Genomic DNA, 17,500 nt, shown 5'->3' with positions numbered 1-17,500 from the left:
TGTCTATGTGGCCCGTCATGGTCATACCAATAAATATATTTGTCTACTTTTAGACAAGACAAATAATTTCAGAATTCTTTCTGTTTTAGTTTCTCTCCAAAACCACTAGAAAACTATTTTTGTCTTGTTTTATACAAGACTTTTGAGTTTGTTCCAAAAGAAGAAACTTCATAATTTCATCATTAATCATTCCATGACAATATTTTTGTTCAATGAGGTTTTCTGTGTGTTTCATTAATTGTTAGACTACTCATGTAGTGTGTTACAAAATCATTGTTTAAAGGTCCAAAATAGGACCGCCATTTTTAGATTGCGGCCCTTGGACTTTTTGTATTTTGCTGAGGGGCCCCTCAGCAATCTTAAGTTGAGCATCCCTGGGATAGAGTGTAAAGTAGGCTTGATGCACGCTGAGTGTGTGTCTGTACCTTCGTCTCTCTGCTCTGTAACCAGCTGGTGAACAGAATGTCGTAGGCAGCGTAGATCTCACTGGAGAACGTGTCCTTCCTGACCGTGGGATCTGGAGCCTTGTCCAGGTTGGCCAGGTACTCTAGTATACTGTCACTGAAACGACACAGAGCTGAAGGGAGAGAGAGACAGAGAGAGAGAGACAGAGAGGTTGAGACGTGAGAACACAGAAGGACTGAAACTGTTATTTAAAAGCTAGCCGGTAAATAATGGCTTTATCAAAATGATTTAAAAGGCTTCCATAATATCCTCACACATACATAAAGTGGTTCCTGTGTAAATAAGCTGTAAAGGATCTCCTTTTAGTTGACCTTGGCTTGTACCAGTGATTTGTACTGTCGTGAAACTGTACTTTTCTATTGCAAACTGCTAATAAACTCGTCAATCAATCAAGTTGGTCCAGAATATAGGGGCCAATGTGGCCCCAGTACATTTCAAATGACGGGGTTGCTAACCAAAACCTGCACCTGGCTTCAATCATCAAAGTGTGAAGACAGAACATCTGAATTATTTGAGCACTTTAACACAAGCCTCGTTCAATAGGGTAGGGATGGGACTATATGAAAATGTCTCATGATTATTGTGACTAAAGAAATTGGGATTTATGATATTATCGCCAGCACCAGGCCTCAAGTCAGAAGATACAGATGTTTGCTCACAGTGCCTTATTCAACAACATCAGTCCATCAGGACCAGTGGGTTTTAGAGCAAAAATAGCACATCTAACAAGCCAACAACATGCGACACGATGTGACAAGTTGTGAGCCTGCAGGTCGGCTACTTGCGCTATTTTGATTTAAAGTATAGTTTTTGCCTCTGTATTGGGAAATGAGTCCATACAAAGTGCTCAAAGGAAAAAAAATAGGCCTATTCAAAGAAAAACATTTTAACACAAATCCTGTGTAACAAAACAGCAGAATCATGCAAGACAAGAATGGTCAAGTCACTTTTAAAATCCAATTCAACTGTTGCTGCTGGTGAGGAACATGGGATCATTTTAAAACTCAGTTATTCGAGTTCACCATCCACAACCCCAGGTGAAATGGCGTCACAGAGGTACAATGATTTACGATTCTGTCCCTATCAGGTAATTTGCAACCTTCACTCAGCGGTGCATCTCGTGACACAAATCCCTTTCAGACGGCGAGCCTCCATCGGTGCCGAAAAACGAGTGCACCTTTTTCAATCCACTACTGTAGTTTTACAAACATAGGAGCACATACTGTACATTGCAAGTTGCAACAATAACGTCTAGTTGTCACAAAGTCCCAAGGCAAAAAAATAGCAGATCTACGGTACATGCTTGCTGCGTGTCACTTTGTGAAACACTGCAAGCTTGTAGCCTCTCTTTAGCCTTTGTAAAGTGTCTTGAGATAACTTGTTATGATTTGACACTCTAATAAAATTGAATTGAATTGAATTGAATTGAATTGAATTGAATTGTACATCTGCATTTTTCTTTACATAAACTTCTCTTCTGGGGACCCCAGGCACGAAACCTTTTCAGATGGGGATCCGTGGCCGGATACATATCAATTTGCAGGTCCATGACTTAAAAAAGTCAGGGATCAGAAAGCACAGCAGTGGTCCAGCTCTAAGACAGGTTCTTACCGGAGGAGAAGACCCACTTCATGTTGTCTGACTTGGCCATGGGCAGCATGGGCAGCATGGTGCCCAGGATGGCATTGAGGAAAGGAACCATGCCGTACACTGGAGGACAAGGACACGACGTTAATGACTCATCATCTTCAAAGTACTGCCTAGTGTTCACAATAACATCAATGACTCATCATCAAAGTATACTGCCTAGTCATTACATCTCCTAGGTCTTAATGAAACAATGGATTTTCAAAAAGAAAATAACACTAAGCTAAAATCATCAATTGTGCGGTCAAAAATACTTGATTCTGCAATGAAATATGCAGGGTTTTAAATGATTTTATGCAGTGAAATTGCAGAAAGTTGCAGAATATGCAAAAAGTTGCAAAATATGTGGGCGGAAATATGTGATTATGTGGCCTTTTTGAAAACATGTGACCCCTGCATAATCTGCAGCATTTAGCTGATTATGCGGGAAATTCTTCGGTCGCATAATCTGATTTTTCTGGAGGGTCTAAAAAATTGCCAATATAGACTGTCCATTTTGTGCAACACCGTTGTACAACAAAGTATACTGTAAAGTAGGGCTTAAGCAGGTTATCATTTACCATCGTCAATTATAAAAGATCAATGACTTTTTTTTTCACACTGATTTGTTCATTATATAAAAGAGTGTGCGTACCATTAGAATCAGAGAGGTTGGCAAGGGTTTTGACCACAAAGAAGTGAGGCAGCACTCCAGGCTGGAACTTGCTGAGAATCTCCTCCATGATGTCGTTGATGTACTTGTTGCCCACGGCAACCAGGATGTTACTGGCTGCCTGCTGCCAATCAGAGACGACTTCCTGGAAATCATACAAATAAACAGACATCAGACCTGTATATTATAAATACGTTTTCAGGTAGAGAAATATCAATGGGATTGCTATTTTATTTAAGATACTCAAAGGGACAGTGTCCTCAATACCTGGCTAACAACTTCTCCAGAGTGAGTAACACCCCCACAGCCACAACATCAGAGGGAGTACCCATTTAGGGGCGGTATAGCTGAATGGTTAGGGAGCCCGCCTGGGGAACCAGAGCCCCTGGTTGTCCCAGGTTCAATTCCAGGCCAGGGTAGCAATGTGGATGTTTGTCCCTGAGCAAGACTCTTAACCCCTAATTGCTCACACTCTCCTTGTGGGCAGCGAATCAGCTGGGTTGGGCTGAAAATACTGAATTTCCCTCGCGAGAGGAAATAGGTAACTATTATTATTATTATTATTATTATTATTATTATTATTATTACCCATGACCTGGTACCAGCCAAAATGTAGGACAAACATGGAGAGATTATCCATTTTACTGCTCTCTGGCACCATAATGGGGAATGATATCCAATACAAGATGTGAATCATCACAGCAATAAATGTAACTTCACGTTTTACACCTGAAAACCTGTGACCATAAAGTTGATTCAGAGAAGTTAATGAATAATATAATACCTCCACCTTGTAAGAGTGACACACTGTCCTGAGTGTCTGGACCAAAAGGTCAAGGTTAGGCTTTTGTGGCAGTCCAGTCATGATTGCGGCAATGTATGAATCCTTATCTGCCTGTACATTAATTAAGCTCATAATAATGAAGAACATTGAACCTCATCGGTGTATCAGCGGATTCCTGCAAAGCCTTTTCTTATGAGCCCAATAAAAGGGACAAGGTTCAGTGTGGCTTGTCTTTAAAGAACCAACCAGAAAGGAGCTCTCATCTCATGTGATCTCTGAGGAACCAACCAGAAAAGAGCTCTCATCTCATGTGACCTCTGAGGACATAAACTACACTCAATCTGTTAGTCAGAGACAGACAGACTTACATACATACACAGTCATACTGAAATGGCGCAGCAGGGAGTTCAACTGGATCGGGATCAGTTCTGCTGTTCCATCTGTCTGGATCTACTGAAGGACCCAGTGACTGTTCCCTGTGGACACAGCTACTGCAGGAGGTGTATCGAGGGCTTCTGGGACCAGGATGATCAGAGAGGGAGGTTCAGCTGTCCACAGTGCAGACAAACCTTCATCCCAAGACCTGTTCTGAAGAAAAACACCATGTTGGCTGAGGTGGTGGAGAGCCTGAAGAGGACAGGACTCCAAGATGTTCCTCCTGATCACTGCTACGCTGGACCTGGAGACGTGGCCTGTGATTTCTGCACTGGGAGGAGACTGAAAGCTGTAAAGACTTGTCTTCAGTGTCTGGTCTCTTACTGTGACGCTCACCTCCAGCCTCACTATCAGTCTCCTGCCTTTAAGAATCACAAGCTGGTCAAAGCCTCCGGCGAGCTTCAGGAGAACATCTGCTCTCGTCACAGCGAGGTGAGGAAGCTTTTCTGTCGTACCGATCGCCAGTTAATCTGTTCTCTGTGCGCCGTGGAAGAACACAAAGGTCACGATACGACCTCAGCAGCAGCAGAACGTACTGAGAGACAGAAAGAGCTTGATAAGAGTCTGCAGAACATCCAGCAGAGAATCCAGGAGAGAGAAAAAGACGTGAAGGTGCTTCACCAACAGGTGGAGTCCATCAACCACTGTGCTGACAGAGCAGTGGAGGACAGTGACGTCATCTTCACTGAGCTCATCTCTTCCATGGAAAGAAGACGATCTGAGGTGAGGCAGTTGATCAGAGAGCAGCAGGAACATCAAGTGAGTGGTGCTGAAGGAATGAGGAGGCATGTTGAGCAGGAGCTCGCTGAACTGAGGAGGAGACAAACTGAGCTGCAGCAGCTCTCACTCACAGAGGATCACATCCATTTTCTACGGCGTTTCACCTCCTCACTGTCAAGGATCAGTGAATCTACACACCCAGTCAGCAGCAATGTCCGACCTCTGAGAAGCTTTGAAGATGTGACTGTGGCCGTGTCCAAGATGAGGGACAGACTAGAGGACATTCTTACAGAGAAAGGGACAAACGTCTCAGAGACAGTGAACAGAGTGGATGTTTCACTGTCATCATCACCACCAGAACCCAAGACCAGAGATGAATTCTTACAATATTCGAGTCCAATCACACTGGATCCAAACACAGCTCATCAACGCCTGTATCTGTCTAAAGGGAACAGAAAAGTAGCAATGATGGACAAACGACAATCATATCCTGATCACCCAGAAAGATTCACAAATATGTCTCAGGTTCTGAGTAGAGAGGGTCTGACTGGACGCTGTTACTGGGAGGTTGAGTGGAGTGGAGACACAAGAGACAGAGACGGTCTTCGTATAGCAGTCTCATATAAAGATATCAGCAGAACAGGGTCTCTTGATGAATGTGGATTCGGATATAATGATAAATCATGGTCTTTGGAGTGTAACAAACAAGGTTATGATTTCAGACACAGAGGCATTGCAACTCGCATCCCAGGCCCTATGTCGTCCAGAGTAGGAGTGTACCTGGACCACAGTTCAGGTACTCTGTCCTTCTACAGTGTGTCTGCAGACACCATGTCTCTCCTTCACACCGTCCACACCACCTTCACACACAACCTCCATGCTGGACGTAGGCTTTATTTAAATGGAGCCGTTGCAGAGTTGTGTGACCTCAAGTAGATCACAAAAGTGTGCGTGCGTGCGTGCGTGCGTGCGTGCATGCATGCGTACCTTAGAGCGTGTCATCTCATCGGAGGCCAGGGAGATGATGCTCTTTATCCGGGGGTATCTGACCTCCTCTATGCTGCTGCTCACAATCAGCTCTATGGTCTGCAGAATCACCACCCTGTGACTCACTATCAACTGAGGAGAGGGAGGGGAGGAGAGGGGAGGGAGGGGAGGGGAGGGATACATTGGTATATTGTATGATTTACAAAGTAGTCAAAACAACTTGCACTGCTGCTACAACAAAATAAATTGTTATTCTTAGAAAGTCAGGTTCTGATCGTACCGTTTGGCTTTGTATTGTATCGTATTGTTTTAAAATGCAGATAATCTGTATTGAATCGTTTTACAATGGACATAATCGATTGTATGGAAACTAAGTATTTGTGCCTTATATTTAGCAAATTTAAGAAAAGAAAAATTACAACGAGGAGTCTAATTACTTTTCCATTCGATATAGTACATTATCGATAAATGTGCAAAATCTCTGTGTTCAGGTCAAGGTGCGGGTTTGTCAATGTTCATGTATTTGCTAGAGAATCACAGTGTTTACTTATCTATATCCATACTATACTAAATACTATATTTTTTTCTTAAAAAACCTGCACTATTGACACGTTTCACAGATTTAATTTCTTTGCTAAATAGTTACTATAATCGATTTTAAATCATTGAATCGAATTGTATCGCCATAAATGAACCAATATCGTCTATGTATCGTATTGTCAACCATGTATCGTGATGCGTATTGTATCGCTATTAATTATTACTGATATTTTGTCCAAAATGTTGTCCAAAAAGTCCTACATTTAGAAAAACTCACCCTTTTCTTCCCTCTCTTTCTTCTATGGAAATAACAATATGATGGGAACTATGCACAAAAACTAATTTCATCCACTTCTTTACTGTACTTCTGTAAACCTGTGATGTGACAATAAAGATGATTCTGATTCTGACAACACAACCTGTCTCTTCTCATTTACAAACTGTGCCTAAAAACAAGTGTCAGGGTGTTGACAGCAGCAGTTCTAACCTCTAAAACACATAATTAGTTCAGTGTCTGCATGTAACCTTGGGCTGTTTGCGAGTTGTTAGATCTGGACGGTGGCCAGTCTATAATAATCATCCAGATTATATCAACAGTGAAGGTTGAATTCAATCACGGTGTGTACAGTAGGAATGCTGATAAAGAATGACAGCAAAAAACAGAGGTCTTAACCACTTGAGCCTTGTGTATTTTGTTGTATGACTAATTATTATATGTTTTTACCCATAATAATGACAAGCCCAAAATAGGGTTGCCACTTGCCAGGTTGAAAGTGGTTAAATGGTTATGGCAGTGTTTCTCAACCACTGTGCGGCGGACCTTTGGTGTGCCCTTTGAGATGCTTTGGTGTTCCTTTTGAAATTTCGAAGGGAACTGGGGGGACTTAGTCACAATTTAAGGACCTTTAAGACCTTTTTAATACCTCAAGAAAGAAAAAAGACCATTATTGCATCAAAAGTAATCAACAAATATAAAAACTGGTCAAATATTTGCCAAAAGGTACACACCGTATATCTAGGTGTGCCCTGGGATCCTTTGGATATGAAAAGTGTGCCCCGGCAGAAAAAAAGGTTGAGAAACACTGGGTTATGGGACCAATCTGCTGCTTTCTTTCGTCATTCTGCTGTGAAACTCTGAACAACATGTTTTAATGTCAGCTAGTAAAGGCCTCTCCATACTTCGACCGAAATGTTCGGTGAGTTGTGTTTTTCCGACGTGCAAATTTCCGAACTCTCGTTCGGTCCAATGCTTTTCAGAAGTCCCGAGGGATATAATTTTATGGTAGAAAAGGACCTTTTGACCGAAAACGGCGGTTTCGGTCGAAGTATGGAGAGGCCTTAAGGAGTTTTGTCCCCCGAGTGAACTCTGGAGACACAGAACACATTGACAAGGGTTCTGTCGTGTCTTGCTCACAACAGAATGATTGAATTCACAATCAGGTTAAAACACTGTCTGGTGAAGTCTCCCTTTAATGCAGAACATGTCAGTAGTTAAAGTCCTGACATGTGTTCAGTGCTGTTGACATTTAAGGGAAAGCAGGCTCACCAGAGCAACACCCTGCTTCACAATCTAAACAGTTGCCACCCAGTCACACCTTGACACTGGGAGCTGCCCAGTAAAACCTGTCTTCTACTGTTGACCACTGATACCTGACCAGTACAACCATAGTCTGTTAACCACTGGGAGCTGATCAGTACAACCAGTCTTCTACTGTTGGTCACTGGGACCTGACTAGTACAACCAACCACAGTCTTCTACTGTTGACCACTGGGAGTTGACCAGTACAACCACAGTCTGTTAACTAATGGGAGCTGATCAGAACAACCAACCACAGTCTTCTACTGTTGGTCACTGGTTTTGATTGATTGAAGACTTGTATTAGAAGTTTGCATAGGAAAAGGTACAGTTTCATGACAGTACAGTTCACTGGTACAAGGGCAACTAAAAGGAGATCCCAGTCAGCTTTTTGGCTTATTTACACAGGAAACCTTTATGTATCTCATATAACATTGAATTACAGACAGATAGAACACAGTACTATACAGAGGATAAAAATAATAAAGAATAAAAAGAAAATAAATAAGAAAATAAATAACAGTGGAAAAGGGGAGGTAAGTATGGGCTTAGTATGGGGTCGTTTCCCAGTAGCAGTTTCACTGGCCTTGTTCAAGGGCACCTTGACAAGGCTGTACCACATTACAAGTAAGACGCCTTAAAAGGTTTTGGGGGAAATAAAAGTACATGTAGTAATTAAGGACATTTGGTGCAGTGTGTGTTTACCTTGGGGTGTTTGAGCAGGTAGACGTGCAGTGCAGTGTGTGTTTACCTTGGGGTGTTTGAGCAGGTAGTCATGCAGTGCAGTGTGTGTTTACCTTGGGGTGTTTGAGCAGGTAGTCCTGACACATGGCCAGCACTCTGTCAGTCTGCTGCCTGCCCAGCGTCAACATGGACTTCCTGACCTGCTCCTGAACCTCTGGGTCTTTATCGTTGGCTGCGTCCAGAAGGGCGAGGGTCACCCCTACACACACACACACACACACACACACACACACACACACACACACACACACACACACACACACACACACACACACACACACACACACACACACACACACACACACACACACACACACACACACACACACACACACACACACACTCACACACACACACACACACACACACACACACACTACTATTATACTGTAACAAAGTCATCACTCTGTGTGCATGCCTGGGGGCATCGCATCGCCATGCATGCTGGCTTGTGATGGACATTTTTGTCAAAATTCCAAACAAATGAGTGGAACACACAGACAAACAAATTAGTGGAACACAATATTACTTGAAACACACAAAGAGCTATAGCATTAAATTGCCTTTACAGGTCTGTGAATGCCAAAATGGACCCAGCGGGTTCCATTTGGTTCCATTTGTGCACTCTCAGTCAGAGTTATGGGGTTCCTTGTACAGAATTGAAAACCACTGTCCTATAGTGGACTTCTAAAGTGACATAGTGCCATAGTAAATCAGTGTCACAGATATTCAGAGGAAAGCCTGGAGACTGACACTCAGTAATTGGGTCTTATGATCAGAATAAGTAGATTATAATGTTATGTGAAAAACAAAAGATCTAAAATTTTCCACAGTCGAGGCCAAGTCTTGCCAAGTGTACGGACGGACATATTGATGACCTCTGATATGTGAAGCCACTACCAACAGGGTCACCTCCAGTCCAAACGTGTCATAAAGAAAAAAGCTTGTATATTGATATACGAGTGCTTAACAAATTAGTAAGAGATCATAAAATACATAGAGAAGAGAAAAGAAGAAGTTACTCACGTTCTACATCGCTCTCGTCCATGGTGGCAGGCCGGACGGTTCCGTACTTCCCACTAACGACAGCTAACGAGGCTGAGGATGGCCTGGGTGAACAAACAGCCACATGAACATCATCTGCTTTCCTAATCCACTTTTTAAGAGCAGTTAAGTCTCACACAGCCAGACGATCAGATACCTCCGCCTACTGACATGTCTGGAGAGATCTAAATTCAATATAAGGGGCTAGAACAGAAGCAAGAACAGACGGACGCTAACAAACCCATATCGCTGTCCGAGTGTAAAGAAATGTCTGGATATGCACGACAAGTGGCGTGGATAAATAATGTATTATTTATTTCATTGCTTTAATGAATAGAATGTTATTTTACCAATCTGTATGGGGGCAAACTGGCGACCTTCCGATTCTCAGACAGCCTCTCTACCCACCTCGTTGCAGCCTTTCATAACAACAAGTGATGTCAGCATCAGCTCACCTTGTCAGTGTGTGAAGTGTGGATGAAGTCAGGGAGGCATGGAGGCCGTCAGGTCAGATTAACCCGTTAACGTAGCTCACCAAAGCCTGGAGGTGGGAACACAGAAAACAAACCGCATGAAATAAAAACTAAAGTACATAAACAAACAAGCTTGCTATTGTGGGCCGCCAACAATGTTTAACGGCAATGGGATGCTGCGTTTATGATTCGAGGCATTTTGTTCAAATCCTTTGACGGCAATCTTAGACAATCAAGATAAAATATGAGAATGAGAAGTCTGACAGATCTGATCACATGACTAGATAATGTGAACCGACTGGTGTGATGTTTGGGCAAAATCTGTAGAAGTAATATAAAAAGACTGTTTTTTTTGCACAAATTTGTCTCCTGGTGCCCTTATACAGTAACAGACCAATGTGAGGAATGTGGGTCAGAGGTTCTGCTCTGGCCACCAAGGGGTGTGTGTGGCGTGTGCACAGTTTCACACCGATCGGTCCAACGGCGCCGGGTATTAGTGGCCCATAGACAGACAGAAAGACACACACACACACACACACACACACACACACACACACACACACACACACACACACACACACACACACACACACACACACACACACACACACACACACACACACACACACACACACACACACACACACACACACACACACAGGCGAAAACATAGCTGGCCACACCTTTGGCCTGGCGAAGAAAATAAATAAATAAATAAATAGTAATATTGTGTGAGTCTGTTCCTAAAATACATTTAAATCAAAAGTGGCATAGAGTCAAACTGTACAACAGTGGCATTTTTCTTGTCTTCAACAGTAGAGTACCTTGTGGCCTCAAGAGTGTCAGACATTCTAAAACCTAAGTGCAAAACATGCCAGCATGAACCATTTTTTCTCCCTTTACTTGCGTTTCATATCCTTCCATTCCTAGTATGGATCACAAAACATTACAGTATGTTTAATGTAAGCCATCACAATTATCAGTCATAAGCAATTATGCAGCCAATGTGTCCCAACTCCCAATTCTTTTTTTTTTTTTTTTTTAAATAGCAGATTTATATAAGCACTGATTTCATGATGTGATGCGTTGTGAGCCTGTACATCAGCTATTAAAGTAATTTGTGTTTATGTTTTAATTGGTTAGCTTATATAGCAGCAGCTGTCCTGCATTAATGGATATGGACCAGAGATGAAAGTAGGACAGACAGTGAGTGAGCTTAATCTCCAGTGAGCTGAGGTGATTCAGCAAGAGTGAGAGAGGTGAGGGTGCATCTTAGGCTACACATGCACACCCATATGTTTTCATTAGACAATAATTAACATCAATGCTCTTAGGTAAGGTTGCTAATCTCCACAGAGAAAAGGGTAAAACCCAAGAGCCACTCACATCAACAAAACATAAAGCTGCACCGGCATCTTTACTGTGTCAAACCAGGAAATACCAACTTGTGAAGGCGGCACTGAAGTTGATCATCTATTCATGTAATACTATATATTTTGGGGGTACTCTTTTAGTCACAGCATTGTTCTTGTGAAGTAGTTTTATTCTTATCGGTGAAGAATTTAAAGATCACTTTGTCTGTTTACAGACCAGTCAGGCCTATTGTAATCCGGCCACTGCCTTGTCTAAACAGTTCAGTAATCATTAAATCCATAGACTATAGACTGTATCAACAGAATGGAGGAGAAACATTCTTTGAATCTTCTACAAGTATCGGGTGACATTGGCAGTGGCTCAGGAGGTAGAATTGAGAATTTGGAAGGTTTCCAGTTCAATCCCAGGCTCCTCCTGGATGCGAGTCAAAGTGCCCTCGAGCACACTGAACTGCGCCCGATTACAGGCCAAGGTTGGTGCCTAGTCTGCCTACAGCCTTGCATGGTTTCTTTCTCTGTCAGTGTGTGAATGAGTGTGAATGGGTGAATATAAAACAAGTAATGCACTTTGTATAAAGGCACTATAGAAGTGCACCATTTACATTACTGTTTCGTTGACTGAGAGTATGAGAGCACTGAGATTATTTCTGCCAGATTGCTTGTGTGGACTGAGATATTTTTTTGTTTTCAAATGTGGATATGTAGCCGCCATGGCTACACGGAGCTAGATATTTCATATATCCCGGTTTTTCAGATATCCACATAGAAAAATATCTAGGTCAACACAGAGCTGGATATTTCATATTATCCCGTTTTTTCAGATATCCACATAGAAAAATATCTAGGTCCACACGACAAAGATATCTAGGTCTAACAAGCACACACACAGTAAAGTCCTCAGAGATATCCGGGTTCCCTGTCTACACGGATCCAGTGAATCGGATATTTTTCAATCTCTCCACTTATTTATCTGGTTTAAAAAATGTCCACTTTCGCGGCTGAAATATTCAGCTTCGTGTGGCTGCAAGCCCCAACAGCACAAAGAAATGTCTAGCTTCAGAAATATCCAGCTCTGTGTAGCCATGGCCTAGTGCTGTCAAACACAATGATGCTGTGCATTCACTGAGGAAGACATTTAATACCCTCATCCTATCCTTTGACATCTCAGATCACCTTCCTGCTAAGCAAGCAGATAAGAGGAAATGTATCTTTAGATGTGCTGTGATGTGCCATTTCTTTGTTTTTTTTTATGTTTTTAAATGTTTTAGTTTGGCCCACTCTCTGTTAGGGATGGGACAATATGAGAATGTCATATCACGATTATTGTGACAAAAGAAATCGCAATATACGATATTATTGCGATAATCAAAATCCATTATCCTGGGGCAGAACATTTGCCAAAAAATAGCCGATCTACAAGCTCACAACGCGTCGCAGTGCGACGTGTTGTGAGCTTGTAGATCGGCTATTTTTTGGCAAAGAGATTTGTTAGAGAGCGAAAAAAAGACTGTATCAAGTACGTATATTATACTGTAAGTACCTTTTACCATGCAATTATAGAGGGTTTAAATTAAATGGTACCGGATATGCAGCTCAGCAAATAAAAGGTGAATTGATCCCAGTGCATGACGGAGGACGATATCACGATAATTGAAATCTCCACGATACGATTATCATGAGTGTTTTTTATCGCGATAAACGATAATATCGTGTATCGTCCCATCCCTACTCTCTGTAGATCGGCTATTTTGGCTATTTTCTTTATATAAAAAACGTTTTTTGTATTTTGCCTAAAATTACATGCCCAAAAATAGGGACGCCAGGGTTAAAATGATTAAATTGCAAAAGTTGGAATAGTTGGTTGTGTAATGTATTTGTGCGCCTTATAAACACAACAACCTGCAGATATGATATATGAGAGCATACACACAAAATAGAGAAGTTACAATACATCTCTTTTCTGACCTGTGATTTTACTGCACAAGGGAAGTCTGTGGGTTTCGGTATAACGGCATCTGACATGCAAATTATATCATTATGACATTATTACTCAGGTGTTCATGTTTGAATTGGCCAGTGCGCTCAGTGCTGCATATCCGAACAGCACCCAAGTTGTGTTCAAAAACAAAAAATATTAGATTTATTTGCTTAAATATATTGACAAATTAAATAGTACACTCCTATGGGATCCAACCAACCGATCCAACAGCCACATAAATTGGATTCATGTAGCCAATTAGTATTATTATTATTATTCAAACAGTTGCCGTTAAGATCATGACATTATACTTACAATCTCAAGGCTTACAATCACATAGCCCCTCTCGGGACCCCCCAACGTAAGGGGCTAACAATCACATAGCTTTTCATGTCATTAACCATATTACCAGTAAGACTCCCTAATCGGGAGATAAGCGACCGTAGGTGGCTTATCTCCACAAATAGGGCAAAAATGTGTTTTTCCAAAATCTTCCTGATCCATGTTGATGACATGCGTGTAGACATGCTGTGTAGTGATATTCGTGATTTTAGGGCAAAAACTGTAGGAGCAGTGTCCAAAAATGTGTTTTAAAAATCGGCCTGAAGGTGGCGCTAGAATAGGGCCATGTGAGAAATTAGGGGGGGGTCTCCGAGTTGCCTTGGCGGACGAATAGGTACCGGCCCCGGCTCTCCCGGACGCTCCTAGCCCGAGTTACGGCATTTTATGTGCGCTGCAGTGGCAGGGGGTCCTCCACTGGGGGCGCCACCACTTTTGCATCCGTTCTGGAGCACCAGGAGTCGGTGGTCCCCGGGAATTCCCCGTGAGCAGCCCCGTTGGGGTGGTCATTTGGTCATTTTTGCACATTTGGTCATTTTTTACATCTGGGGGTCCCCTAGCTCTGGTCCATAGCGTTAGTGGAGTTCTCCCTAACGCTATGTTCCTCTACCTCCGTATTTCTTGGCAAAATCGGGAAGCCCCGCCGTCTGGTCCAAAAATAACAAAAACTGTTTCACCCCTCACCAAACCAAAGGTATCAGTGGACAGTTGAAAGCTTACTCTACTTAGTGGACGCGGTCTGAGCCCCCCACCACACGATTAAAATACATTTCTAGGGCGAAATGAAAAATAATCCACCTGACGGAGACACTTTTCCTGGCTTTTACGAAACAGCGCTCCCAACGTCGCAGAGCTGAATAACACCCAACGAGATTAATGCTCTGTTAATGCGGTGCATTTCGGTCCTCTGACCTGCGCGGCAGTAGTGAGCTGGCGCCGTGATGGCGACGACAAATAGTAAAAAAACAAGAAGAAATGGAGTCTCCATCCGGTGGAATATTTTCATTTCACCCTAGAAATGTATTTTAATCGTGTGGTGGGGGGCTCAGACCACGTCCACTAAGTAGAGTAAGCTTTCAACTGTCCACTGATACCTTTGGTTTGGTGAGGGGCGAAACGTTTTTTGTTATTTTCGGACCAGACGGCGGGGTTTTCCGGTTTTGCCAAGAAATACGGAGGTAGAGGAACATAGCGTTAGGGAGAACTCCACTAACGCTATGGACCAGAGCTAGGGGTCCCCCAGGGACCTGGGGGTCCCTGGGGCTCCGGGGGTCCTTGGAGGTTATAGTTTGGCAGGCAAGGAGTGTGTGTGTAAAATCTGGCATGGATCGGGTCAACGGGTGCGGAGATATAAGCAGGGAAAAAGTGTGACGTGTGAGCACATTTGGTCATTTTTTACATCTGGGGGTCCCCCATGGATGGGGGCAACGGTTGTGGAGATATGAGCAGGGCAAAAGTGTGACGGACGGACTGACTGACTGACCCACAGACAGCCGGTGGAGGTTTCTACAGTAAGTAGCTCCCTACGGTCGCAATGACAGTCATTCAAAGTGATGCAACAACCAGGCTGGCATGATCACACAGAATTAAACTTAAATTGTGACATCTCCACTTCCCCATTCATTCATTCGGGTTTAAACAAACAGCATTGTGAGTCACCTCTCACTAGCAGGTAGTTACCTGCCTACATGAATGGTGTAACATTCTCTATGCAGCCACATTAACTAGCAATCTAGCATCCTTATAGTTTGAGCATGTCATTATAGGAAAATCCTATTTTAAAATGTTCAATTTTCCACAATATTCCAATAATAGCAGACCTACAAGCTTATGAAGCATCACTGTGAGCTTGTAGATCCGAAGCATGACAGCTAGGGCTTAGGAGTTAGGAGGTTAACTGTCACAAACAAAAATCTGAGCTTTAAAAACACAGAAAGACACAATAATAACATGCGACACAATTGTCTGACAAACGCCCACAGAGAGACAGGAGTTGACTCAACTCAACGGCTGTTTTTTTCTCAACAATAGCCTCATTGTAAAACAATAATAATAACTGCCACTGGTCTGTTGTTCTGGTTGAGGCTGCCTGGGCGGTGATGCTGTAGGTAGGTTTAGCTGGAGGAAGCTAACATGCTAACAGCTCCATAGAGAAGCAATGCAGAGGCTGATGCTACGGAAGAAGAGACAGACAGCAGGGGGACACAACAAACCATCACATGTAGCCCACTGTGGACGCACACTTACCGGACAGCGGTCCAAACACAGCCCAGTAACCGTCGTGGAGTGTTTTAATTCACACACACTGTGTCTAAGGTTATTGTCCAGTGTGTGTGTGGCTGTCAGGTGTAAACAGGGTTGGGTCATGTGCCTTCAGTCAGCAGGAACGTATCAACGAGTGGGCGGGGCCACACGCACTCACGCACACGCGCGCGCGCGCGCACACACACACACACACACACACACACACACACACACACACACGCACACACACAGAGAGAGAGAACAGTGGAGCGGATAGAACGGCTATCCAACCTTCCTTGCTGTCAGTTAGTTGGCTTGTAATAGAAACATTCATATTCATAATAATAATTAAATAGCAAGACCACAAATGTGGGGGGCCATAATGGAAATAAGTATGTCATATACAGTAGGCTATTCTATAGACTATGTCAGAGTTTCTCAATCTGTTAAACTTCAAGGTCTCCCCTTAACTCTGACAGTGTACAAATGGAACCAAATAGACCCTAATGGGACACATGATGTATTGGCGTCAAAATAAGGCTACTTGTGGCTGAAATAAGGCTACACCAGTACCAATACCGTAAATGTACTACTGTTACTAATCATACATTATGGTATATTTCACAATCATATTATTAGATCGTAATTAGTATGCATTAATGTGTTCTAATGTATATAAAAAAGGCTTACAATACAATATAAAATATTTATATTTGTTCGAGCATGTTTTATTAAGAATTTAAATCCATAACAAAATTCTAAAAGTACTGCAAGGAGGCATCATAAATACAGAAAGTACCAAAGGAAAATATATAGTGCTCATAACGCAAAATATGATTTCAGCGACATCAGACTCATTTCAGTTGGTCCGATCACAATTCTTTTGCAATATCACAAAATGTATTTATCTATCTCAGATAAAGATTTTAACATAGAAAGAATTGCTATATGAAAAATAAACTAGAACAAAAATCAAATCACACAAGTGAGAATATGCTGTACAATATACAGTATATTTATACAGTATACAATTTGCATACAAATATTATCCACATAATGGCATTTTAATTAATTACCATGATATGATAGTGGTGCCAACAAAACGATAAACAGTCAAAGTGATGTCTCACTTTTAAGCGCGCGCACACACACACACACACACACACACACACACACACACACACACACACACACACACACACACACACACACACACACACACACACACACACACACACACACACCAGTTTAACACAACATTATGAAATCTCAATCAAACAACATACACAAGTAAACAGACTCCATACTGTGCCATGTTTAGACTGTAAGATCCTTCCATCCTTACACAACACAGCAGCAATAGTTAGAACAAAGCTTTACAATCTATGCAGGTTTTCATTAACATCAAGCACACTATACCAGTTGACTGGAATAACGGCTCAAGTCAATTTAGGGGTCCGGGTTCTGGATGGAATAACCACAGATATAAAAAGCTAGAT

The 17,500-nt window shown here is 42.3% G+C and overlaps 3 protein-coding genes across 5 annotated transcripts in view; 1 reads left to right on the top strand and 2 right to left on the bottom strand.

The window, feature by feature from the left end:
• mroh1 (maestro heat-like repeat family member 1) overlaps window positions 1-16,114 on the bottom strand; it is a 57,079-nt gene extending 40,965 nt beyond the window's left edge. Inside the window, exons 1-8 of one of the 3 annotated variants that reach the window (XM_080752298.1) lie at window positions 16,005-16,114; window positions 10,050-10,135; window positions 9,577-9,659; window positions 8,604-8,749; window positions 5,691-5,822; window positions 2,747-2,909; window positions 2,077-2,175; window positions 426-577 (exon numbers count right to left, since the gene is read on the bottom strand). In XM_080752298.1, the coding sequence (XP_080608424.1) occupies window positions 426-577; window positions 2,077-2,175; window positions 2,747-2,909; window positions 5,691-5,822; window positions 8,604-8,749; window positions 9,577-9,598 (714 nt within the window). In that variant the 5' untranslated portion in view covers window positions 9,599-9,659; window positions 10,050-10,135; window positions 16,005-16,114. Of the gene's footprint in view, window positions 1-425; window positions 578-2,076; window positions 2,176-2,746; window positions 2,910-5,690; window positions 5,823-8,603; window positions 8,750-9,576; window positions 9,660-10,049; window positions 10,136-15,994 lie in introns of all 3 variants that reach the window. The other 2 variants (XM_080752300.1, XM_080752299.1) reach the window with 2 other exon arrangements.
• LOC308307186 (E3 ubiquitin/ISG15 ligase TRIM25-like) lies at window positions 3,939-5,639 on the top strand (the record flags this gene model as incomplete). Its single annotated transcript, XM_080752357.1, has 1 exon — window positions 3,939-5,639. The coding sequence occupies one exon, from the start codon at window positions 3,939-3,941 to the stop codon at window positions 5,637-5,639; it is 1,701 nt and encodes a 566-aa protein (XP_080608483.1).
• Window positions 16,115-17,053: 939 nt separating the features above from the next.
• Window positions 17,054-17,500, bottom strand: part of zfat (zinc finger and AT hook domain containing) — a 29,350-nt gene continuing 28,903 nt past the window's right edge. The window contains exon 25 of the mRNA XM_080743835.1: window positions 17,054-17,500. This exon is cut by the window's right edge and continues 1,140 nt beyond it. The gene's annotated coding sequence lies outside the window, so the exon portion shown is untranslated.

This window comes from Nannobrachium achirus (assembly GCF_963921795.1).
Source record: "Nannobrachium achirus genome assembly, chromosome: 2".
In the NCBI taxonomy this organism is placed as follows: Eukaryota; Metazoa; Chordata; class Actinopteri; order Myctophiformes; family Myctophidae; genus Nannobrachium; species Nannobrachium achirus.
The sequence above is the reverse complement of the archived record's forward strand: the minus strand, read 5'-3'. Positions and strand labels throughout refer to the sequence as shown.